Source organism: Embiotoca jacksoni, unplaced genomic scaffold (assembly GCF_022577435.1).
Source record: "Embiotoca jacksoni isolate LCO1_2020_lvr unplaced genomic scaffold, fEmbJac1.0.p SCAF_36, whole genome shotgun sequence".
Classification (NCBI taxonomy): Eukaryota; Metazoa; Chordata; class Actinopteri; family Embiotocidae; genus Embiotoca; species Embiotoca jacksoni.
In genome coordinates this window covers 3,125,191-3,148,300 of record NW_027185388.1, presented here as the reverse complement: position 1 = coordinate 3,148,300, position 23,110 = coordinate 3,125,191, and the positions used below count along the sequence as shown (strand labels likewise).

Sequence of the window (23,110 nt, the reverse complement as noted above, 5' to 3'; positions counted from 1 at the left end):
ACAGTGATGATGTGACGTCATCCCTCCGGAGGGTTAGAGGTTCAAAGTGACAGTTTAACTTTTAGTTTAGTTTATTTACGAAACAGATAGTCACTTATAACTGGAGAAATCACTTTATAATGGAAAACAACAACACAAAATAGTCCTTGCGCACAAGATAAAGTTTCGGATTTTACTGTAGTGTAAAGAGTTTGTCTGTCAAGTAGAAGGAAATGGGCTCGAATCACCTTTTATGTGTGACTGTTAGTAGACTAAATGGATTAAACATTCCTAAATGTTTTTTTTGTTTTTTTTACATGCTCTTAAAGTTTCATTGAATCATTCCCATTCAGTTTATGAGGAGAAAACATCTTCAATAACGTCATTAAGTGGTACTTTCCACATATTCGTTTCCTATTAATATCTGTTAGTAAGGTTATTAGTGAAAAGCAAAACCCCATAATGATGTAACTGAGAACCAAACACTATAAAGGCCTGTAAAAAGCTGTAAATGCCTTCTTCCCTCCGACAATCATGATACAGAGATTTTATTATCCCAAATAATATTAATTCATCTTTTTGTGTAAAATAAGACCTTTTCATCAGCTCATTAGTTTGGACAATTTCAGGTTTGCACATACAGCAGTGCACCACATGCAGTATGCCGCTGTTAACAACACATATATACACAAACAGCACATGCTGCAGACCAAAGCTGCTCCGATTCTTAAAATACCAAACAATGTACGTCCATTTGACCATGGATGGGCTCTAACATCTTCTTATTACCTAAGCTGAAAACACACATAAGCCAAGTGTTAATAAACATCCCTAATTATATCATAAAGGCTCGGACATATAGACCGCTTTCAGTCCAAAGAACATGACTTACTTTAATTGGAAGGCAATACGAATCCTGAGAAAAGTAGTGTGAACCGTAGAAAAAAAATGAAATCACACGAATTCACTTTCAGTAAAAAACAGAAATACAAAGCCTGACTTCAGCAACAGGTCGTCGTAGACCTGACGCACTCGTCCTTGGAGTATTCAAATATATCAAATACAAAACATCTCAGAAGTGAACCGACTACAGACTGTGTGAATGAATTTAGGCTCCCTCTTTTTTCCATGTGGATTACACGGTTGTTGTTCAATACAACACCAGCGATACGGATAAAAACAAGTACACAGGGTTTGGTCCCAGCTCCTCTCATCCATCATCGCAGGTCTTCTCCTCATCAGGTCAATCACTCAGAAATAAGGCGGTCAAATCTGGAAGAAAGACAAAATAAGTCAGAGATTAAATCCACTCCATTAATTTCACTGAAGTTCCACCGCCTCCATCAGAAGAACTGATCTCCCTCCTTACCTCAGCGTTATTAATCCTCAGCTATGTTCGCGCATTGAAGGTTTCTGCGCGAGCACCCCGTCTTACTGTCTAAAACATCAGTCTTCACCTGACCCAGAGTTCTCAGTAGGCAAATGGTGTCGAACCCTTCTTCGCCAGCCGCCTGCAACAACCCCAGCACCTGTTAATGAGACGTGAGGTCTTATTTCTTCAGAGCAGAACCAAGTGAGCGTACTGGACCTACGGTGGCTGTGTGGAGACCCACCTGCAGACATTTATATGACTTCAGTTGGCTCAGGTTCTCCTGCAGGAACAGCAGGTAGATGCTGAGGTCGTTGTAGATGGGCGTCAACGCACCCAGAGCACCGAACCCGGGCAGCATCTCGTAAGGCCGGAGGAAGTCGGAGCTCTGCCGCGCCGGTCCGAGAGCACCGTACACCACCAACGGAATGAGCAGCGTGTACACTCCCAGGTTGATGTAGCTGAGCAGCCTGAAGACGCCCACCGCCACCAGCTTACACTGGACGGCAGACGGCACCGCGCTGTCGTTCTTCAGCACTCCCGTCCGCAGGTCGCACGGAAACTCATCAGTGAGAGAAGCCAGGAGGATGTAGTAGCTGAGGTAGAGGCACGCCAGCAGGAGGATGAGCAGGGTCACGACCCGACACATTAGGTACTTCACCACCAGGCCGTGAGACAGGCGCTTGGTCTTCAGGTACTGCTCCACTAAAGGGTACTTGAAGCAGACCTCAGTCAGGTCCAGAGCACTGCAGCAGGAGAAGGTACACGGACCATATAAGAAACATGAAGCAATGATATCATTATGTTAAATACATCTAGAAACAGGCAGTGGTTTGATTAAAAGAACAGCTTTGAATAAAACTACCCGTGTTAAATTCTATACCAATTTTCATTATCAGAAAAAATATATCTTTTTTGTTTCTACATGATGATTATAATCAAGCTTCATTTCACATTGATCTCAGTATTCCTGGCAGGACAGGGGAACGTCATGCATTGCTTCCTGCCACTATTTCTTCTTTAACACAACCACTGGAGGGAACCAGACACGGCAAATGTTCAGCTGCAGGCTAACGAGCTAACAAGCCCTAAAAATCCGCTGCCCACGACCCAACCAGCAGCAAACAGCAGAGAGACGCAGTTAGCAGCTTCCTTGTAATTGAAATCTAACAAGGCAGAAATTTCTCCCAGTAGATGGTGCAAAAAAGTTTACATTCTCCAAATGAATGCAAATGGAAACGGGTTGCTTCATGTGTCTTTGTGTGGGAGTTTATGAGTGGCACATTTTCTCAGCAGTTAGAGGTCAAAGGTCAGGATGGCTCATACTACTACTTTATGCCACATGTTGCAAGATAAGAGAGGTAGAAGACCAATTTAAAAACATGGCAACAACATTGTGAGGACACCTAAAAAGACTTTAAATGAATATTGAGTGCCGGTGACGACGTGTAAGAGGTCGTTTTACCTCTGAGTGTCCTCGGCTCCATCCTTGCTGTCCAAAGTCGCCAGATTCTTGGCCAGCCTGATGGCGCGGTTGTAGAAGCGGTCGAACTCCTCCATGATGAAGCTGAGGTCGGAGGAGAGGTGCGGCGCTGCCAAAAAACGCCAGAACAAGGCGGGGATGTACAAGAGGATGGCCAGCGAGAGCAGGATGTACGGAAAGAACTGACGGAGGCAGAGAAAGAGGTAACAAAGAGAAGAGAAAAACTCCACTTTTATTTGTGGATATTATTTGTTTTATTGTGGCCTCAGATAATAATAATCACATCTGGACACGTTCAAGGCTTTCTAATTATTCAGAGGTCCTGGAAGATGTTTGATATGATATTCATAGCAGTTTGTTGTTTTTTTTAATAGTTTTTAGCCTGTTTTTAAACTTGTGATATGATATAATAGGTAAATATACATAAGTAGCTGACAACTGGGAAAAAGCCTAAAGTCTAAAAAAAAAATCCTAGAATTATTGTCATGTATATTTGTGAGGTCGTATAGTGATGCAGCAAACTGCGTTAATTCTGAAGCATCAGAATTGATGGTTGTGTCCCCAGTGTGAGGATTTAAACCATTTATCAGTATTGCATTATAGTTTTGTGTTTATGTTTTTTTTTGTTTTTTTTAATGTAACAACTAATAAAACAGCTATTTTGGGCAGTGGATTTTTCACTACTTTATAGACTGGACACTAAATTAAGAAAATAACCTGCGGGTTAATCAATAATGAAAAAAAAGATTGTTGTTTATTTCCTGTATCTTACAATCTTCCTTAAATGTACATTCTTTATGATTGTCTGCAGAGCCGTTGCAGCCCTGTGGTGTGTTTTCAGTAGTTATTCATTCATAAACAGATGAGACTCGAACCTTGTGCAGCCACAGCTGCGAGCTCTCAGCCTGTTGCTGCACTGCTGCCCAACAAAACGATTCCACGTACGCGGCCTGTTTAAAGGAAAAGTTAGTGGGGGCGAAGCAGCTGATCTGGGTACCTGTTAAGCAAATAGAAAAAACATTTTTAATTCATTGTCAGCTCTCTTCTGCACTCATGGCCTATTTTGCTTGCAGCATACTTTGTGTCAATAATTACCCCTCCCTCATTATGTTGAGGGTACAATGGGAATTCAATCAGACACGTACAAGTCACAAATGACTCAGAAAGTCCACACGGTGATCGTTAGGCAGTGCAGGCGCTCGGTTGATGGTTCCGGCAGCTTAGAGAAGATTCAGCCGGGTGGAGCGGTTCCTATTCTGGCAGTGTTGTAAGATTATAAACTGATAAACACAAATGGCATCTTCCGTGTTTTCTATTTATGACATCCAGTCCGCCAGCAACCCGATATATGAACTGTAGTATCAGATGGAGGAATAACCTCTTGTTTTGCAACACAAAATGATATAAATGATTCTGCTACACTGTATTTAATAAGGAAAATAAAGCACATGAGTGGTTCTGTGACGGCATGCAGAGTAAACGGAAGCATCCTGACTGAGTGTCCGGGGTCTCCAGCAGGACTGTGCTCTGGACGTGATAACAATACAAACAGATTTCAAAGGATTATGTGGATTTGTTAAGATCATGACAGAGCTGTGTTTCCTGTTCAAAGAAGGAAGATGAAACGTTTATTTTGTGTGATTTATTCTCCCACTCTTTACGCTACAAGCCAACATGACTTGTTTTAAGTGTCCTCCATCTATAAGGGCTTGATTACAGTAAAATTGTGGCAGTATGTGAAGCCTCCCATCCTCTTATAGGCGTCAAGTTTCCATCATCATCCTCAGCAGCAGAGCGCGTGCCTGCTGCCTCACAGTGTGCGCGTGAGAGGCAGAAGGGTGGAGAACCAAACCACACCTTCTCCTGTTTTCACACCTCTTCTCTTTCTGCACAATAATGTCACACCGCTTCATCCAACGCTGCATGTTTGCTTTTAATTGAAGGAGAAATAAAACCTCCCTGACCGATCGCACAGACCTCCACGTGATGAAACTGAATGGATGCTCTCACATTCAACTCACCGACTGACACCTCCTGAGCGAACGCGAGTGAGATGAGGAACAAAGGCAGCCCCACCGCCAGGATGGTGACTATCTGGTCCGCCGCCAGCTCCAGACGCACGCCTTTGTACTTGGCCTCCACGGGGTCCTTCAGCAAAAAGTCGGAGAACACATACTCCGTGGCTACGTGGGCTATCGCCATGACAGGCAGAGATAAATAAAAAAATTTTTTTTAAAAAGCCGGTGCTTTCTAATTAATGGAGGAGTCTTTTTCAATTAACTAAAAACGACCTGCGTCTAAGGTTGAGATTAAAGAGACCTCCCGCGGTGGAGAAATGGGACCACTGGATAAAACGGGTTCAAACTATTGTTTTCCTCCTCCAGTAATAACAAGGGCTGACGGATGAACCTGCTGTCCCGTTACTGTATCCCAGACGTCAACGAGGTGGGTGGGGTGGGGTGGGGTGTGGGGGAGGGGGGTACCTGTCAGCCGCTGGGGAGCGCTGTTGTCCCGTTACTGTATCCCAGACGTCAACGAGGTGGGTGGGGTGGGGTGGGGTGTGGGGGAGGGGGGTACCTGTCAGCCGCTGGGGGGCGCTGTTGTCCCGTTTCGTTCATTTGCAACACAACAAAATCCAGACTTATTTTGTAAACATGAATTGTACATATAATGAAATTTAAGCCTTTTGGAATTTGGTGTTATATTGGCTATAATCTGCTCTACTTATCTATATGAATATATGTTATATATACATATATATTTCTGTAATCACTTAGTTACTCTAGATGACGTTGTCTTGGCCTCCAGCAAAACTGTGAGGAACCTTGGAGTCATCTTTGATGAGGATTTGTCCTTTAGACACCATATAAAGCAAATCTCCAGAACTGCCTTCTTTCATCTACGTAATATTAATAAAATCAGGAAAATCCTTCCTCAGCGTGACGCAGAAAAACTCATTCATGCATTTGTTACTTCTAGACTAGGTTATTGTAATTCCTTGCTGTTAGGACGTCCAAATTACTAATTAAAAACCTGCAGCTGATCCAAAATGCTGCAGCAAGAGTACTGACGGGATTTAACAAGAGAGATCATATTTCTCCAGTTTTAGCTTTTCTTCACTGCTTCCTGTTAAATCAAGAATATAGTTTAAATTCTCTTGATGACTTACAAAGCTCTACATGACCAGGCTCCATCATATCTCAGAGATCTTATAGAACCATGTAATCCTAGCAGAACACTTCTCTCTCAGTACGCTGGTCTACTTGTGGTTCCTAGAGTTTCCAGAAGTAGAATGGGAGGCGGAGCTTCAGTGTTCAGGCTCCTCCCCTGTGGAACCAGCTCCCAGTTTGTGTTGGAGGGGCAGAAACCCTCTCTAGCTTTAAGATTAGACTCAAAACGTTCCTTCTTGATGAAGCCTATAGTTAGGGCTGGCTCAGGTAGACCTGAACAACCTTTAGTTATGCTGTTATAGGCCGAGGCTGCTGGAGGACCTTGTTACATGCTGATCTTCTTTTCTTTCCTCCTACTCTTTAACTGACTCATACCTCACCATCCTTTTCTCTCCCATAGTTTCTTCTTATTATCTGTTGTCTCCATTCAGTTCCTTCGCTCGTGTAGTTTCTGTTCTTTCTTTTCCAGATGTCCCGTCATGGAGCTGCATGTCTCTGCTCTGTGATTGTCGTCTCCACCAACAGTTCTTCTCTTGTATCTCTATGCTGTCCTTTTCTCTCTCTGCTCTCCTCTCACCCCAACCAGTCGAGGCAGATGGCCGCCCACCTCTGATCCTGGTTCTGTCGGAGGTTTCTTCCTGTTAAAGGGAGTTTTCCTTCCCTCTGTTGGAGGTTTTTCTCCCTTAAAGAGGAGGTTTTTTTCCCTCCTAGCTTATGTGGGAATTGTTGAATTGTTGGTTTCTCTGTATAATGTTGTATAAAGTCTTGCTGTAAGGACTTTAATGTGTTAAGTGCCATGAAATAACCTATGTTGTGATTTGGCGCTATATAAATAAAGTTGAATTGAATTGAATTGAATATTCAATTATTAATTAGCAATTGAAAAAATATTAAGGTATTTATATTGTATTTTACTAGCGATGTATATATTTATGTGACTGCCACTATCAGACAACTCAAAGTCCGTTTATATATAATTTATGCTGAAAAGCATCAGTTCCAGTGATTTTCCAGGATCCCCGTCTAAGACAACAATAACATTTGCGACATCTGCGCTTGCTTTCTGGCAGCGGTAGGTTACAAAAAGCTGCGGGTTTCCGTGGCGACAGAGAAGAGGGGGACTGTCTTTTGGAGGAAGATGTGAAGGACGAGACCTTTTCAGGTAGTCAGTTAAACAACAGGCCGTTTGGTCGTTTACCCGCCATTATCAAATACTAGTTATTTATTGTTATTTACCGTAAAGATAGCGAACAACAACAGCAGCCGTGTGTTTGTTCGTTAAACGAGCTAAGCGCCCGTTGTTAGCCTAGCCACGGGGGGGACGGGTAAGTTAGTTAAATGGGGAATTTGCCCCATTTAACTAACTTACCCGTTAGTTAACTAACTTAACCGTTAGTTAACGGTTAGCTCTCACATTCAACTCACCGACTGACACCTCCTGAGCGAACGCGAGCGAGATGAGGAACAAAGGCAGCCCCACCGCCAGGATGGTGACCAGCTGGTCCGCCGCCAGCTCCAGACGCACGCCTTTGTACTTGGCCTCCGCGGGGTCCTTCAGCAAAAAGTCGGAGAAGACGTGCTCCGTGGCTACGTGGGCTATCGCCATGACAGGCAGAGATAAAGGACAAAAAATAAATGAAATAAAAGCCGGTGCTTTCTAATTAATGGAGGAGTCTTTTTCAATTAACTAAAAACGACCTGCGTCTAAGGTTGAGATTAAAGAGACCTCCCGCGGTGGAGAAATGGGACCACTGGATAAAACGGGTTCAAACTATTGTTTTCCTCCTCCGGTAATAACAAGGGCTGACGGATGAACCTGCTGTCCCGTTACTGTATCCCAGACGTCAACGAGGTGGGTGGGGTGGGGTGTGGGGGAGGGGGGGGTACCTGTCAGCCGCTGGGGGGCGCTGTTGTCCCGTTTAGTTCATTTGCAACACAACAAAATCCAGACTTATTTTGTAAACATGAATTGTACATATAATGAAATTTAAGCCTTTTGGAATTTGGTGTTATATTGGCTATAATCTGCTCTACTTATCTATATAAATATATGTTATATATACATATATATATAGATATTATTAATTAGCAATTGAAAAAATATTAAAGTATTTATATTGTATTTTACTAGCGATGTATATATTTATGTGATTGCCACTATCAGACAACTCAAAGTCCTTTTATATATAATTTATGCTGAAAAGCATCAGTTCCAGTGATTTTCCAGGATCCCCGTCTAAGACAACAATAACATTTGCGACATCTGCGCTTGCTTTCTGGCAGCGGTAGGTTACAAAAAGCTGCGGGTTTCCGTGGCGACAGAGAAGAGGGGGACTGTCTTTTGGAGGAAGATGTGAAGGACGAGACCTTTTCAGGTAGTCAGTTAAACAACAGACCGTTTGGTCGTTTACCCGCCATTATCAAATAATAGTTATTTATTGTTATTTACCGTAAAGATAGCGAACAACAACAGCAGCCGTGTGTTTGTTTGTTAAACGAGCTAAGCGCCCGTTGTTAGCCTAGCCACGGGGGGGACGGGTAAGTTAGTTAAATGGGGCACATTTCATTGAGCTTTGCTGCCGACAAGCTCAGCGAACCGGTTCCGACACAAAACAACGGGCGGTCGCGTTAGCTGGTTCGTAGCCAACTGAACGTAATGTCGGTTTTTACATGGTTTCGTTTCGGTGAAACACGACCGGGACATCAGCTGATGTAAAGCGGTCCAAATCTAACCGTTTTGTGCACAGAAACGCCCCCTTTTGTCAATTAAGTGCTTTCGTTTCCACCAGACATATTTTAATCACAAATGAGTCGGTAAGAACTTGTCCTGGTTTTTTTGGTTTTTTTTTTTTATCGTGGACGAAATGACACTTAACTTTCGTTTCCTGTATGCAGGAATAACATGAGAGAGAACAGAGAGGTGAAAGTATGGTGAAGGACCTCTGCGGTTTGTATGATGGACGGACCGGGAGAGGAAAGATCCACATGCAGCTCTAGACCCTTTCCATGGCTCAGTCAACCCCAAACAGAGGCCTCAACCCTGCTGTGGAAACTCAAAGACTGCTTCTCCACAAATGACACGACCTCCCCTCATCAGGCAGAAAAAGAAGTAGGTGTTTCTCTGTGTACAGAGGCGTGGAGTCTGTGTTGGGAATCCTGGATTTAAAGCTCAAAGTGCTTCGCAGCAAGATGCCGTGTTTCTCATAAAAACTGAAATTAGGAACATTTAAAACTATAGAAAAGAGATGAGATGCGTTAGAAACAGATCAAATGCAACAGAACAGATCAAATGTATAAGAACATGTTTGCTTATTGTATTGCTTTTTAAGTGTTTTATTTACAGTATAGATCAAAAAGTATATTTTTGAATTGGAAATGGAGATTTTCAGTTTAAAAATATAAACGGATAAACTACACCCGAAGATTTTCGTGTGGTTGAGATTTACTCTGAGCAACCATGATCAGAGTTTGTGTAATGCGGTGCACGGTTTGACTGGCAGTCCTGGGACAGTACAGAAAGTAGGAGTCACTTATAATTGGTTCGGTTTGTACTTGTTTGTGGAACTAGTAAACGGTGGCAATATTGTGTCCCTCCTCTGCAGCTTTTGTAACTTACAAAGTAAAAAGCAGCTGTTCTTCTACTTAAAAGACTTTGAAACCAACAAAATTATCCACAAAACTAACATGAAGTAATTATTTGCTGTTTTTAATATTTCAGAGCAGTTACATGGACAACAGAAAGGCTGTGCTGGACCTGAAAGATGTTCCTCCTCCTCCTGCTCCTCCACCACACCGTACTTCCTCCTCCCAGTTATCCCAACCCTTCTCTCTGGCCCCTCTCCCTTTGCCTCCTGCCTGCATGCAGCCGCCTCCTCATCTTACACAAGACTCGCAGCAACAGGAAGGGGCTCTCCCCAAAGTAAGCATCTGCACCCACTGTAGCTATTGCAGTACAGGTGACTTTGGGCTGTTGGGTGGCAGAGGTGTTGTCGGCAGCAGCAGCAGCAGCAGCATTGCCGGCGTAGTCTCGGTTTATATGGCCCCGGGGTCTCTGGGAGCTCCCATCTGTAGCACGACTAGCAGGTCTGGCTCTTGCTCTGTTGTCTCGTCCGTTCAACAGTATAAACATGACCTGAGTGGTGGAGGTGAAGCTTTTGATCCTTTGCTCAATCTCGGTTACAAGCCCCAGCTGCCCTCCTCCGTCGCTACCTCTCAGCCTCTTTCATCACACCCTTACCTCCCCTGCTGCTCAGGGCTCCTGTACCCACCTGTACCTCTTCCATGCAGTCAGCCCAGCCTGTTTCCCTCCTCAGCACCCCTGGTTTCCTCTTTCCCCTCCGTTTCCTCCCTCCCGATGCCCTTGCATGGCTCTTGTCTGTCCTCTTCTGGCTTTTACACTTGTGGCGTGGACTGCAGCGCATCAGCCAGAAGATCCCAGAGAAATGCACTCGGTGATCACCCAACCACCACCACCATCACTACCACAACCACCTCAGCACACTTCTGCTCTAATCCTATGCACCTAAACGTAGAGCGCACGGTTTGTGTGAAGGGGGCGCACTACTGCCACGAATGCTTGTTGAAGGTTGGTGGAGTTTTCTTCATTCACTGTGGCTTTCTTTGTATTTTTGTGTGTCAAAAAACATGTTAACTGAATTCTTTATACACCAATGACCAAAATAATGTAAATGAAAGCTGGTGTTTTTGTATTTGTTACAAAAATAAATATCTTTACCTTTTCTTTTGTCATATCGCACAGTGTTACTTGCTTCTGTTGTCACTTTTACTTCTGTTTTTTCCTGATAATTGTTTGAAATTGTACCTATTTGCAGCCAGTGAATAGTCTGACTTCCGAGTCAGACAAGGTGTGGCCCAACGTTCCTATTCCACCAACCGCTGCCATTCCTATCCCCATTTGTAATGGCTGTGGCACCTCCTCTGATGGCATGGTGCTCATGCCATCGACCAGCCTTGGCAAGACGGGCCATAAATATGGTCAGTGGTTTCTACAATAGAATATTCCATTTTTGCATGTAAAGCTTTGTATTGAAACTTGGCTTCAAATTCATACTTCTCTGACTGTTAAGACGCCTGTAAGATAAGTGTGTTTAAATGATTGTTTTCCCAGGTTCTCCAGAGGCCAGTGGTCCTGAGAACATCCCTCCGGTGGGCGTCTTTTGGGACATCGAGAACTGCAGTGTGCCCAGCGGACGCTCAGCCGGAGCTGTCGTCCAGCGTATCCGCAGCCGCTTCTTCCAGGGCCATCGTGAGGCCGAATTCATTTGCGTTTGTGATATCAGCAAAGAGAGTAAAGCAGTCATCCAAGAGCTCAACAACTGCCAGGTATCAGAAATACTAATAATGATGATAAAGCAATGAATATTGAGTTTTTTTTTTTTTTTTACCTTGATTGATCAACGTGGCTGACTTGAAGCACGCTTGTAGTATTGCATATTATTAAGTACCAAATTAGATATTTTGTATTTTAGTTTTTGAGTTGAATTCCCCCTTTTGATAGGTTCATTAAACATTTTAACACATTGGAAAGCAGTGAAACATCCATAAAATGACAACAAAAAATTCTCTAAAAATACTTTGGTAAAAGACAACAAAAGAAAATTTTGTCAAAAGTGTGAATCACTCTGATGCTATATTGATATACTTTTGCTTCAACAGGTTACGGTTGCACACATTAATGCCACAGCCAAGAATGCTGCGGATGACAAACTTCGCCAAAGCCTCCGGCGCTTTGCTGACACTCACACTGCACCTGCAACTGTTGTACTAGTGTCCTGTGAGTTTACCTCACCTTCACTTTAATCCACCACAGCTATGTTACCTTTGAATAAATGTGATTTTAAAAAGTGTCATTTTTCTTCTTCTCTTTGTTAACAGCGGATGTGAATTTTGCAAGCGAGTTGAGTGACTTGCGACATCGCCATGGTTTCCAGGTAATCCTGGTCCACGGCAGCCATACGTCTTCAGCTCTACTGCAGCACGCCCACCTTCACGTGGCCTTTCAGGAGATCACAGCGGAACTGCCACCACGTATGCTTGTCAAAGCGCAGGTAGGCCTTTCGAATGCTACGTTAGGCCTTAAAAAAAATACTTATTTTTTTTGTCCAGTAAAAGGAGGTAAGTACGTGCTTGCAAAAGTGACAGAACTGAATCTCATTTTAGTCGGGACTTACCAGAGAGTAAGACAGTTGAAATGTGAATTTGAGCATCTTCACATTTTCTTATTTGCTCTATTCTCAAACTTGTTTCTCAAGTAAAACAAAAGCTGCTTCAGCTTTTTTTTTTTTTTTTTTTTTTTTTTTTTTTTTTTTTTTTTTAAAGTGTAAATTATACAAACCAAAAAAAAGGCACGGTGTCTCTTCCTCCCCTCCTTCAGCCCAGTTTCAACCTCCTCTATGTGCACAACCTCCCAGTCAACTGTGACAAGAGCCTGCGGAACGCCGTGAAGCTCAGGCTCCGCCGCCTGTCAGACAACTGCGGCGGCAAGGTGCTGGGCATGTCCCCCCAGGGCACCGCCGTCCTCCGCTTTGGCAACCCCGAGGCGGCCGCACGCGCCCGCAAGCGAATGGAAAACGAAGATGTGTTCGGCCGCCGAATCAGCCTCTCCTTCTCCCCGCGGCCGAGAGACGATGCGAGTCCTGAGCCCGAGCTCCAGTCTCACTCTTATCACTTGCCTCGGACTCTACCGCACACCTATCAAACCCAGGATTCAGTGTTCGGCCCTCCCCCGTCCATATCCTCCTTCTCTTTCCTGCCCCTGGAGAAGCCCAGGTCGCCCAGGAGGCCACGGCGAGCATCCCGCACATGCTACACCCCCGGCCCAGTGCCTGAAAGGCCCTACAGCCCCAGGAGGGGGTGCAGTGGGCCACCCGGTGGTGCTACAGTCAAGCCCCATCAGGTCAGCAGACTCATCTGTGCCTGCTTCCCCTCAACCTCCATTGCCATCTATCCCTGTCTGGGCTGCTATGTAAATCCCAGTAGCCTCTCCTCCCCCCCCAGTGACCCTCTCTAAATGCTGCTTTGACTAACAATTTATCTGCATGTATCCGCCTCTGCTAGCATGTGTTGTTTGCTGCTAGTGCCATCATTAATCTCCCTGCTGTCCTGCATGTTCATTGGTCATTCATCATGTTAATGCATAGCTTCTGTGCTTGTTTTTATTTTTATTTATTTTTTTCTGTTGTTCAGTATTATTAGTGCTGACATGCTTCCTCTGTGTACGGAGACAGCTTGTGTGTTTTGTCCAATGTCTGCCTCGTGCCTCAAGTTATATTGTGGTGGAATTTAGCTCATGCTGTTTTCCACTGTGATAAAACGGACCTCTGCTTGACTTTCTCTTGCTTGATTCTAGTCAAACAGACAAGTGTGGAAGACTGCAGAAAACACGGACCCACAAATGGATAAACTAGGGATGGGCATTTAAAGCTACCTCTGTTGTTGGACAGCAAACAGAAATTTACAGTTACTCTCATTTGGTACCAAATTGAAGGAAAACATGAAAGCACAAACAACATTACAATGATGGAGAAATCCAAAAGACTCGTAATAACATGTGAAGCTTTCATGTTGTTTTATCAAATGTTGCAAAGCTGTCTCTGCACTCCTGTTATTTCACTGTTAAATCAGAGCAGAGATTACTGCATTTTAATGTGTACTATAGTACACTCAAGCTAAACTAATTTTGAATTAAGAATTTCACATAGTGCTGCCTATATATAATAATAATAATAATAATTCTAAATTCCCTTTAAATGCACATCCATACTTAAACCTTAGAACAACAGTTTATGCCTTTCTGTGATTTTTCCTGTCGCGTTTCTCCTCATGCTCTAACAAACCTGATTAATTGCTCGACCACCCCGCCGCCTCCACACATATGCATGCTGCAAAAAAAAAAAGACATGAGCTGTCAGAGGAGTGGATATCTACAGTGATAGCATCTGCTTCCTCTGCTTGATCCAGGAGCTGCTGGGCAGTTTGGAGGGAAAGCCCAAGATGGGCTTCAACCCTCTGGAGAAAGGACGTGCTGCTTCATCGTCGCCTCAAAGCAACGGCGAGACGAGACCGCTGGAGCATCTGCCCAAGCCTGGCCTCGTTGGGGAGTCCATGTACAGGAGGAGGTACACGCAGGGAGAAAAATGGGAAAGCTTTCAGGATACCATTCGTTCTTTATTTATTCATCTGTCTTTCTGTGCAGGAGAGACTGCTCCAATCCTCGAAGTGCGACCGACTCCCCTGTAGAACAAGAAGAGAAGATCTCCGGGGAGTTTCAGATTAGCACGCCCTCAGCCTTCAGCAAGTTAAACCTGCAAAGGAGCTTCAGTCCCCTCGTCCTATCTCAGGGCTCCTGGTCCTCCAGGTGCTAATGCTGCATTCAACATCCCCTTGTAATATTCGATGTAATGGTGGGTGATGTTCTGGTTTTTAATGTGCCTTTTTCCTTGTCAAACAAAAGGAGTGCGTCTCCTTGCCTGTCCAGCCGCTCCTCGCCTTTGCTTGCTACCCCTCGAAGCCCCGGCCCCGAAGGGCCAGCTGAGCCCTTGTCAGAAGGAGCCGAGGTCCAAGTGGCCAACCTGGACTACAGAATGTCCCGCAAGGAGCTGCAGCAGACACTGCATGACACTTTCTCCCGATACGGACAGGTAAGGCTTACATTACATCAAATATCCCTTTCACAGGGGAAGTAAGATTAAACCCCCGCCTCCGAACATCTCCTTGTGCTGCCACTTGTTTTGTCTAGGTGAAAGCTGTGGAGCTCAGCCCGTACACTGACTATCAGCTGAAGGCCAGTATTCAGATGGCGTCCCTGCAGCAGGCTATCAGCGCCGTCAGTAGCCTGCATCGTTATAAGATTGGAGGCAAACGCATTCTGTTGTCTCTGATCACTGGTGGCAGCAGCAAACCTCTTGCCTTGCTCAGGTACAGTTTATATTTTGAGTTACATTGAAGCCTTGATAAGTACAGTACAATAGTCATAACTGGAGATTTTCAGACACACGAATGCAAACTTTCTCTGTTTGGACTTTGGTGGTAAGTTTCACTTGTTATTTTACAGCACCGAGATCATCTGCATTCTTCTGGATGCGCCGGCCAATTGCCTTCCTCTCTTCAAGTTCACCGAGATCTATGAGAAGAAGTCAGTAACTGAATCAACTCGTGGCTTTTGAACTTGACATTATTTGTACTTTGTAAGTAGTACTTTTTTGTTTACTTCGTGCTCCCCTCCTCTCCAGATATTCCCGTAAGCTTGCGGTCGGTGATCTGTACCGGCTACCGGAGGTGGTTGCGGTGCGGGAACAGGGAGGCTCGAGGCTTGTGTGCCTTCTGCCCAGCAGCCAAATACGTCAGAGTCCACTGGGATCTTCTCGGTCCCAGGAGGGCTCCTCCTCAGCCAGTGGGAGCCCGGTGGTGTTTGAGGAGCTGGAGTACCATGAACCCGTCTGCAGACAGCACTATTCACAGCAGGACTTCAGGTACCAAACACCTGGAATCTCATATTAAGTTATTGTTATTTCTTCTGAACTTCAGCTGACTTTCAGCCCCTTTTTCCCGTTTCTCCATCCCTGACGGTGTTAAATCTCTTCTCGTAGTGAGGCCGACTTTGACCCTGACTGCTATAAGATCCCATTTGTTGCGATGTCTCTGAGCACCTTGTCCTCTGAGGTCCACAGTCTGTTGCAGTCACACGAGGGTACCCTTCCACTGCTCAGGTGACAAACCAGCTCATCAATCCCTCTATAAGCTTATTATGTAAAACAGAGTGTGTATATATATATTTATACATTATAAAATCAATAATGTGGTTTATTTTCATGTAGTTTTCCAGACTGCTATGCAGAAAAGTTCAGCCCTCTGCAGCTTGGGAACGAGACACTGGAGGGCGGTGTTTCTCTGGAGCACCTCATCACCTCCGTTCCCAGTATCACAATAGTCACGGCGCAAAACGGGTTCAAAGTCATCAAGTGGATCCACAACAAACCGCCTGCACCAAACTCTGGTAGGAACATCCACATGTTTCAAACGTTTATTAGAGATTGGTTGTTGACATTTAAGGTCAACATCTGTTGACTTTCTGCAGCGTTGTAGCTACATCTTGTTACCAGATATTTCAGACACTAAAACAAAGTTGTTTTTTTTTGTTTTCATGCAGAGCCGTGGATTCAACGCAGCAAAAGTCCCATCGGCAATCCGCAGCTCATCCAGTTCAGCAGAGAGATTATTGACCTGTTGAAGAGTCAGCCGTCTTGCATCATGCCGATCAGCAAATTCATCCCCTCGTACCACCATCACTTTGCCAAGCAGTGCCGCGTCTCCGACTATGGCTTCTCTAAGCTGCTGGAGCTTCTGGAGGCCGTGCCGCATGTCCTGCAGGTACTTAAAATAAAGATCGGTCACGAAAAAACAATTCTAAATGTTTTTTTATTTTTATTTTTTGTATTACATCTTTCATGTTTTTCATCTACTTCCCTACAGATCTTGGGTATGGGCACCAAGCGTTTACTGACTCTGACACATCGAGCGCAAGTGAAGCGTTTCACCCAAGACCTGCTTAAACTGCTTAAATTTCAAGCCAGCAAACAAGTGGCAATCAAGGACTTCATGCAGGCGTACCACTGGTCAGTAAACACCACGTGGAGATGTGGATTATGTCCACACGTCACATTTGTAGTTTGTAGAGGCTTAAATATTATTCTGACCCTGTTGTGGATGTTTGTGACGTGTTCTTTGCACCTTTTACATCAGGTGCTTCTCCAGAGACTGGAGGGTAACAGACTATGGTATATGTGACGTGATGGACCTGCTGACAGAGATCCCGGACACCACCATCACTATCACGGAGCAGTCCATGGACACGGTCATCTCTGTTCCCAAGAGGGGTCAGTTCAAAAAACAGTGATTTAAGAAGTGGCATGTGAATTATAAATGTCCATTGCACACCTGCTTTAACAAGGAATCACTTTACCTGCAGGAGAAATGTTCACATTCAAAATTCTCTTTCATATTTTCCTGCAAAATGTGTTTTTTACTTGATTAAAATCTCTGGAGAAACCAAAATATAAAACGTAATTTTAATTGACAGAAGGGATAATTGTGGTATTTAATTTGTCTGAGGCAAACATGTGCAAAATTGTTCGATATATTCGATATATATAAAGCTTTCACATTTTAAGCAATTAAAAGTAATTTGATGTTTTAACTGTTTATTTATTGGTTCAACTCCTTTTTGCCAGAGCGTACCGTGGAGGAAATAGAGCGCACTAAGCAGTTCGGGAAGGAGGTGGTGGACCTCCTCCGCCACCAGCCTCACTGTCGAATGTCCTTCAGTAAGTTCATCCCCACCTACCACCACCACTTCGGTCGTCAGTGCAAGCTCAGCTACTACGGCTTCACCAAGCTCATGGAGCTCTTCGAGGCGATCCCCGACATCCTGACGGTGAGTTAACGTTCACTTATAAGGAAGTTTAGACAGATTTTTACTGGATGAAAAGGAAGTAAAGCTAAAAGTATATTTGAGGCAGAGGTGTCAAAGGGTATTTCTGGTGTATAATGGTGGATTTACCACCAAGAGAAATATATCAGTGACATGAATATGATCACATTTCCTGCTAATTTAGAGTGAATTGCAAAAGGCAGGACTCGGATTGGTTCGATGGCGTTTGCTCTAAAGTTTCATATGTAATCAGTGGATCAGGTCCGGTTCTATTTCTTTTCATACTCACCGTGCTCTTTGTTAAAACGGGGTTAATTTGACTAATTCCTGTCGTTGCCCACCTCCACCAGGTGTTGGAGTGCGGCGAGGAGAAAGTGCTGATTCTGACGGAGGTTGAGCGGATCAAAGCTCTGGCGGCTCAGCTGGTCAAGCTGCTTCGGGCTCAGAAGAACTCCAGCCTCCCCGTCAGCCATCTGCTCACCGAGTACAGCAAGACCTTCGGTTACGGTCTGCGCCTGCAGGACTACGACACCGGCTCCCTGCTCGCTCTGCTCACCAAACTCTGCCACGTCGTCAAGGTAACAGCACCGAGTGGTTTTCTTTCTTTTCAGCTCACAGTTTCCTGTTATTACTTCAAAAGGAAGTTTGTGGACCATAAATTTGCAGGAAGTTTACGATGTTATATACTTTTCTTTTTTCTTTTTTTACAATTGTGCATCGAAAGGCTGCCTGAAACAAATATAATAATAAATGTTAATTCTGTAGTTGGTCTGGATCTTTTAATTGTTTTGATAATAGTCCCATTTTAGAGTTAATTTGTCCTCTGAAAAATAGAACGGCATCTGTGACATAATGTTGTTTTTATTGTGACACGAGGGTTTTTGTTGTTGTTGTTGTTGTAAATGAGCTACTGATCTTCCTCTCTTTAAGGTTATAATGTTCACTTTTTGTTGAGGCCTTTGGCAGTTAAAAATGAGCGTTTTATCAATCCTCTCGGGTTAAAGGCACCTCCGTTATCGATGGCAGGGGTGTTGATGTTCAGCAGTGTGCACGGGAACCCGGTGTTGTTACAGGATCAAGCACACGGCCGCTCTCCTTCTGTTTCCAAGGTGGTGGACGGCTCGGAGAGTCGGGAGGTGCAGCTGATCAACAGGAAGTCTCTGCGCCTGCTGACGTCTCAGCTGCTCGCTCTGCTCATGTCCCAAGACGAGGACCAAGTCATCCGCGGTCTGGACGTGGAGGAGCTGAGTCAGCATTACCTGGCGGCTCACAGAGTCCTGCTGAACCCCTGTGAATACGGGTTCCTCTCCCTCAGCGAGCTGCTCAAGAGCCTCCCGTACCTCGTGGAGGTGAGCAAGACGTTTAGTTTTTTTTCTAAAGAAAACCTGTTATTTAAACGGCTTCGCGTGCTCGATCTTTTGCTCCGCCCTCTTTCACAGTTGTACCACGGAGAAAGCGATGAAGACGCCGGCGGCGGTCACGGTGAGGAGTGGGTGAGGCTGACCCGACTTTACCAGTTCGCCCGTAACGTCCGCGCGCTGCTCCACACCTACCACTACAACCAGATCTTCCTCACCGAGTTCCAGGGAGCTTATAGCAAATTCACCGGCTGCAGCCTCGAGCCGCGTTCGTACGGATACACCAGCACCGACGAGCTGCTCAGCGCCATACCACAGGTTGGACTTTAAAATCAGTAGAACCTCTAGAACTGAACGCTTCGTCCTCGTTCAACGTGTAAATCTGGGAAAGTCGTGTCGCATTGGTTCGTTTACATCCTGGACGACCCACAGCTTTTATATGTAAATCTTTGTTGTGTATTTCTTTGAATTTTCCACCACTTTTCTGATGGTTGTGGTGCGTCTCTTCAGGTGGTCTGGATCAAAGGGCACGGTCACAAGAGGATTATCGTTTTGAAGAACGATATGAAAGGTAACGCCGTCGGTTATCTTTTACGGCACGTTGCAGTTCAACTCACCGACCTGCTGCACGAACTCGTTCTGTAAACGATGACGGCTTGAACTTGCGGTCGTTTCTTCAGTATATGTAGGAAGTTGTGGTTTCATGAGCTGCTTGTCTGTACAATCTACAGAAGCTGGAATAATAATAATAATAATGTCTTGTGTGTTTTTAGCAAGAGCAAGCTGTTCGTTCCCCAACAGCCCTCAGCCAGGCGAGAACATGGAGAGCCCGAGAGACAGTCCGATCAGCAGCACAACATCTGGAGCGCAGAGTCCAGGTGATCAGACAAGTCTGCGGTAGATCGTAGACGATACCAGCTGCTCAAGTTTACTGGGTTTGAAATATAGTGAAGCAATTAGAGGGGAAAATGAACAGATGAATGTTTTTTATCTTGCTGCCTTCACTGCTTCCTTCTCTACAGTCACATCTACTATTTATGTTCATCTGCTGGAACTGTTTTTTTTTTTTTTTTGTAAATGCTTGTCAATCACTGAGGTGTCACTCAGCCTATTTTATGTTGTAGCTGTAGATCCGGAGCTGTTCTTCCTGACGTCCCCGGTGGACCTGCTGTGTGGTCCCGTCCCGTCCTGCCTCCCGTCCCCTCAGCTCCATCCCGACCCCGTCCTCCCCCAGCAGGCTGATCTGATTTACTTCGAGGAGAGAAACTCGCCACCAACGGGTCGGTTTTAATGTTCAGAGTTTCAGCAGTTAAAACCATCATGTTTGACACTTGTTTATTTTAAATTTGCACTTTGCCCATCTTTCCCTAAACAGTGTGAACTTGTGTGTGATTTCAGGGAGTGATGAACCTGAGGCGGCAGCTTCAGACAGCTCATCCGATCCTCCCGAGCAGCTCGGCAGCACCGACGACGCCGCGGTCACCGGACCTCCTCCTGACACCAAGACCCCCGTGTCCTCGGACAGCCCCAACAGGAAGGGAGCGCGCAGCAGGATCAGACTAGCAGCCAACTTCTCATTCACAGCAGGCCTCTGATACACACACACACACACACACACACACACACACACACACACACACAGTCTCACCCTCTGCAGTACTACTTTACACCCAGTGTAACTCTGAATAGAAGAGTTGACCAGCTACACGAAGAACACCACACGAGCCTTGGTGTTGTCCCCTCTTCTTCTTCGTTCTTCATCGTCTTCTTTCTCCTCTTTGGTTTTTTTCCTGAGTTCACAATCTTCTGATGCTGTTCACAAAGCTGTGATTGGCTTCTTGCAGATTTTCTGCAATTCTTTAATTTTTTTTGTTGCCAAATTCATCTACTGATATTGTAACCCGTGTTTGCCGGGAGTGAATTTATATATTTCCATGAATGGACCTCTCTGGTTTTTGAGCTGTTGGGGAACTCGATGGATGAAAACGGAGTTAGTTGTCACTGCATCAGGAGCAGAGAGGTCTTCTGTATTAAATCCAAGAAATATCCTTATCCACGCTCAGTTTATAGAAGTGACAAATAACAGAAGGTTTCTAGAGATATTTTGTTCATGAACTATATTTGGAAACCTTCGTAATGACTCCCTTGCTGTAGGAATATTTCAGTTGAGACATACTTCATTTTTGGGGATTTTTCTTTGTCGGTAATCCCAGATTTGTCAACCGGACTCGCTGCCGAGTGACAGCCATGTTTCATTCTTTCAGATTTCTAAAGAAGTAGTTTCTCTCTGAGGTGTGTTCCTGTATTTCCTCTGTTGTAAAGTAACTTAAGGATAGTGGTCTCGGTTCCTTTGATGCTGTGCAGAGTATGTAGTCGTCCGTGGAGGAGTTTGGCCTGAATGTGTCCTGAGAGAAGCCAGTTTTAACCGTTTTACTCGTGTTTGCTGTCATGAAACTAACAGCCTTCAAAACAGTTCAAGTTTCAGATCAAACGGTTTTGACTGATATTGTGACAATCGCTGCTCTCAGGAAGTTTTATTGTCTCATTTCTTGACTTTATTTATAGCAAAGATTTTGGCTCTTCTCTCCGAGGCCACTAATGAAGGCCTGACAGGGAAACCGGCGGCGCTTCAATACTCCAGCCTGGTGTGTGCTGAGACAACAGAAACTGACCGACACTTCTATTGTTTGTCTTTGAGCCAGCAGCCCGTGCGTTTGTGTTGTTTTAGCTGTGTTTTGTCTGCGTGTGGTTTACACTGGAGTCGGTGGTGTGAAATGTGCATGGTGTGCATAAGTGAGTTTATGCACGGTGTAATCCCAGGAGGAGCGAGACAATCCTTAAGATCAGTCTTTTATTTCAACCGCGATTCATGGAGCTCGGCGTCACCGTTGCAGTCGCCGTATGGGTGCTCAAGGTTTGATGAGTTAACCTTGTTGCTGGAAGGCGCTGTATCCGTGGTAACGTCCACACCGTCGGAGTTTAGAGTTTGAGGGGAGCGGCGAGCACTCCTGCGTTATTTTTTTTCTTTTCGGTTTTTAAAGCCCCATTTGGATGGTTGTGAGTTTTTAAGAGAAGGAGACGGGACGGGAGGTGGTCGGTGGAAAGGTTAGAGGAGCAGCAGCTCCGGGAAGCCTCCCGAACACACCGACGCACACTCAGAGGACCGTCCGCGGCTCTCTGGGATCCGCCGGGCTTTTACAATGGCTTGTATCTGCCGCGGCGCTGAACGACATCACCGTCGTACCTCCCCCACCGTCTCGCATCTCACACAAGAGTCGTTTTAACTTACGAATGCGTGTCGGTTTCTCCACTTTCCTTCACCTCCAGTGTTTTTTTTCTCGGCTGCTGGCTGCTGAATCGCCACCAAGTCACGTCAGCTTGTCTATGAAGGTTCATCACGACCCAGGAGAAGTCGGAGGGCTGCTGCTGGTCGTGTTCGGAGGGGGGGGAGGGGGGGAGGGAGGTTCAGTGAATGGGTAACAGCCCATTTAACCTGTTTGTTTGCATTTCCTACCTGTTTAGAAGTGGTGAGTTTTCTTGATTCCAGCCGCCATCTCACCCGAAATGTCTGACAAACGAAATGTTTTTAATTTATCACTCCTGCGATGTTTTACCGACCGTCTGGAAACCACTTCTTAAAATGACGGAATTATCTGTTCGGAATAATTAGGTCGAATTAGTAATGATAGAAAATGTCTCGATTTAAATTTGGCATTACTTTTTTGTGAATTTGAACAAAAAAAACAAAAAAAAAACCTGGCATCTCCTGAGAAGTCCTGCAGTGACAACTAACTCGGATTCTGTGTAGTTCTCACTTTGTTTTGGTTACATCAGTGAGAAACTATTGTACCTGTCAAAATATGCACTTCTGCATAGTTTTGGTTGATGAAATGCAGATTATGTGAGCGTGAAAGGGGTTTAAACCGGTTCTTTCCTCCGCCTCTCCGACCTCGTTGCACTTGTTCACTTCTCATTTTGCACAACAGTTGTTCCACAGCAGATTTTTAAGGAACTTTATTTATTCAACAGTGTCCTTAAAAGTTTTTTTTGCCTTTTGCGATTTAATTTTTGTTTACCTGTTAAACAACTGTCTCCCTGACGTGTCCTCTCTGCGTTCCCCCCTCGGTCGCGCTCTTCTGCTGCCTCGCCGCAGCAGAAGTCGCTGCGACAGTCAAACGATGTTGAAGGGACCAAAAAGATTTCCGTTAATAAATTTCACAAGCATCATTTCTGCCTCATCTCGATGTTTCTTTTTTTGTTGTTTTTTGTGCTTGTTTGAAAGAATCCAGAAAACACAAACAC

The 23,110-nt window shown here is 44.9% G+C and overlaps 2 protein-coding genes across 2 annotated transcripts; one reads left to right on the top strand and one right to left on the bottom strand.

Annotated features, from left to right (window-relative positions):
* Window positions 1-94: 94 nt before the first annotated feature.
* On the bottom strand, window positions 95-5,347 carry LOC138208244 (pannexin-1-like). The gene is made up of 6 exons (XM_069166001.1): window positions 4,853-5,347; window positions 3,707-3,828; window positions 2,814-3,013; window positions 1,593-2,094; window positions 1,349-1,508; window positions 95-1,251 (listed from the first exon to the last, which is right to left on the bottom strand). Exons 1-5 carry the CDS (start codon window positions 5,031-5,033, stop codon window positions 1,359-1,361), a joined length of 1,155 nt encoding a protein of 384 aa, XP_069022102.1. The 5' UTR covers window positions 5,034-5,347; the 3' UTR covers window positions 95-1,251; window positions 1,349-1,358.
* A 2,942-nt stretch (window positions 5,348-8,289) lies between these two features.
* On the top strand, window positions 8,290-23,035 carry LOC138208217 (meiosis regulator and mRNA stability factor 1). The gene is made up of 27 exons (XM_069165950.1): window positions 8,290-8,376; window positions 8,897-9,110; window positions 9,720-10,586; window positions 10,834-10,996; window positions 11,130-11,344; window positions 11,678-11,795; window positions 11,897-12,069; window positions 12,396-12,917; window positions 13,982-14,139; window positions 14,217-14,378; window positions 14,475-14,661; window positions 14,760-14,938; window positions 15,075-15,155; window positions 15,253-15,492; window positions 15,610-15,729; window positions 15,838-16,016; window positions 16,170-16,390; window positions 16,493-16,635; window positions 16,763-16,896; window positions 17,251-17,453; window positions 17,801-18,028; window positions 18,560-18,799; window positions 18,890-19,126; window positions 19,319-19,379; window positions 19,582-19,686; window positions 19,933-20,088; window positions 20,207-23,035. The coding sequence occupies exons 2-27, from the start codon at window positions 8,955-8,957 to the stop codon at window positions 20,401-20,403; spliced, it is 5,445 nt and encodes a 1,814-aa protein (XP_069022051.1). The 5' UTR covers window positions 8,290-8,376; window positions 8,897-8,954; the 3' UTR covers window positions 20,404-23,035.
* The last annotated feature ends 75 nt before the right edge of the window (window positions 23,036-23,110 follow it).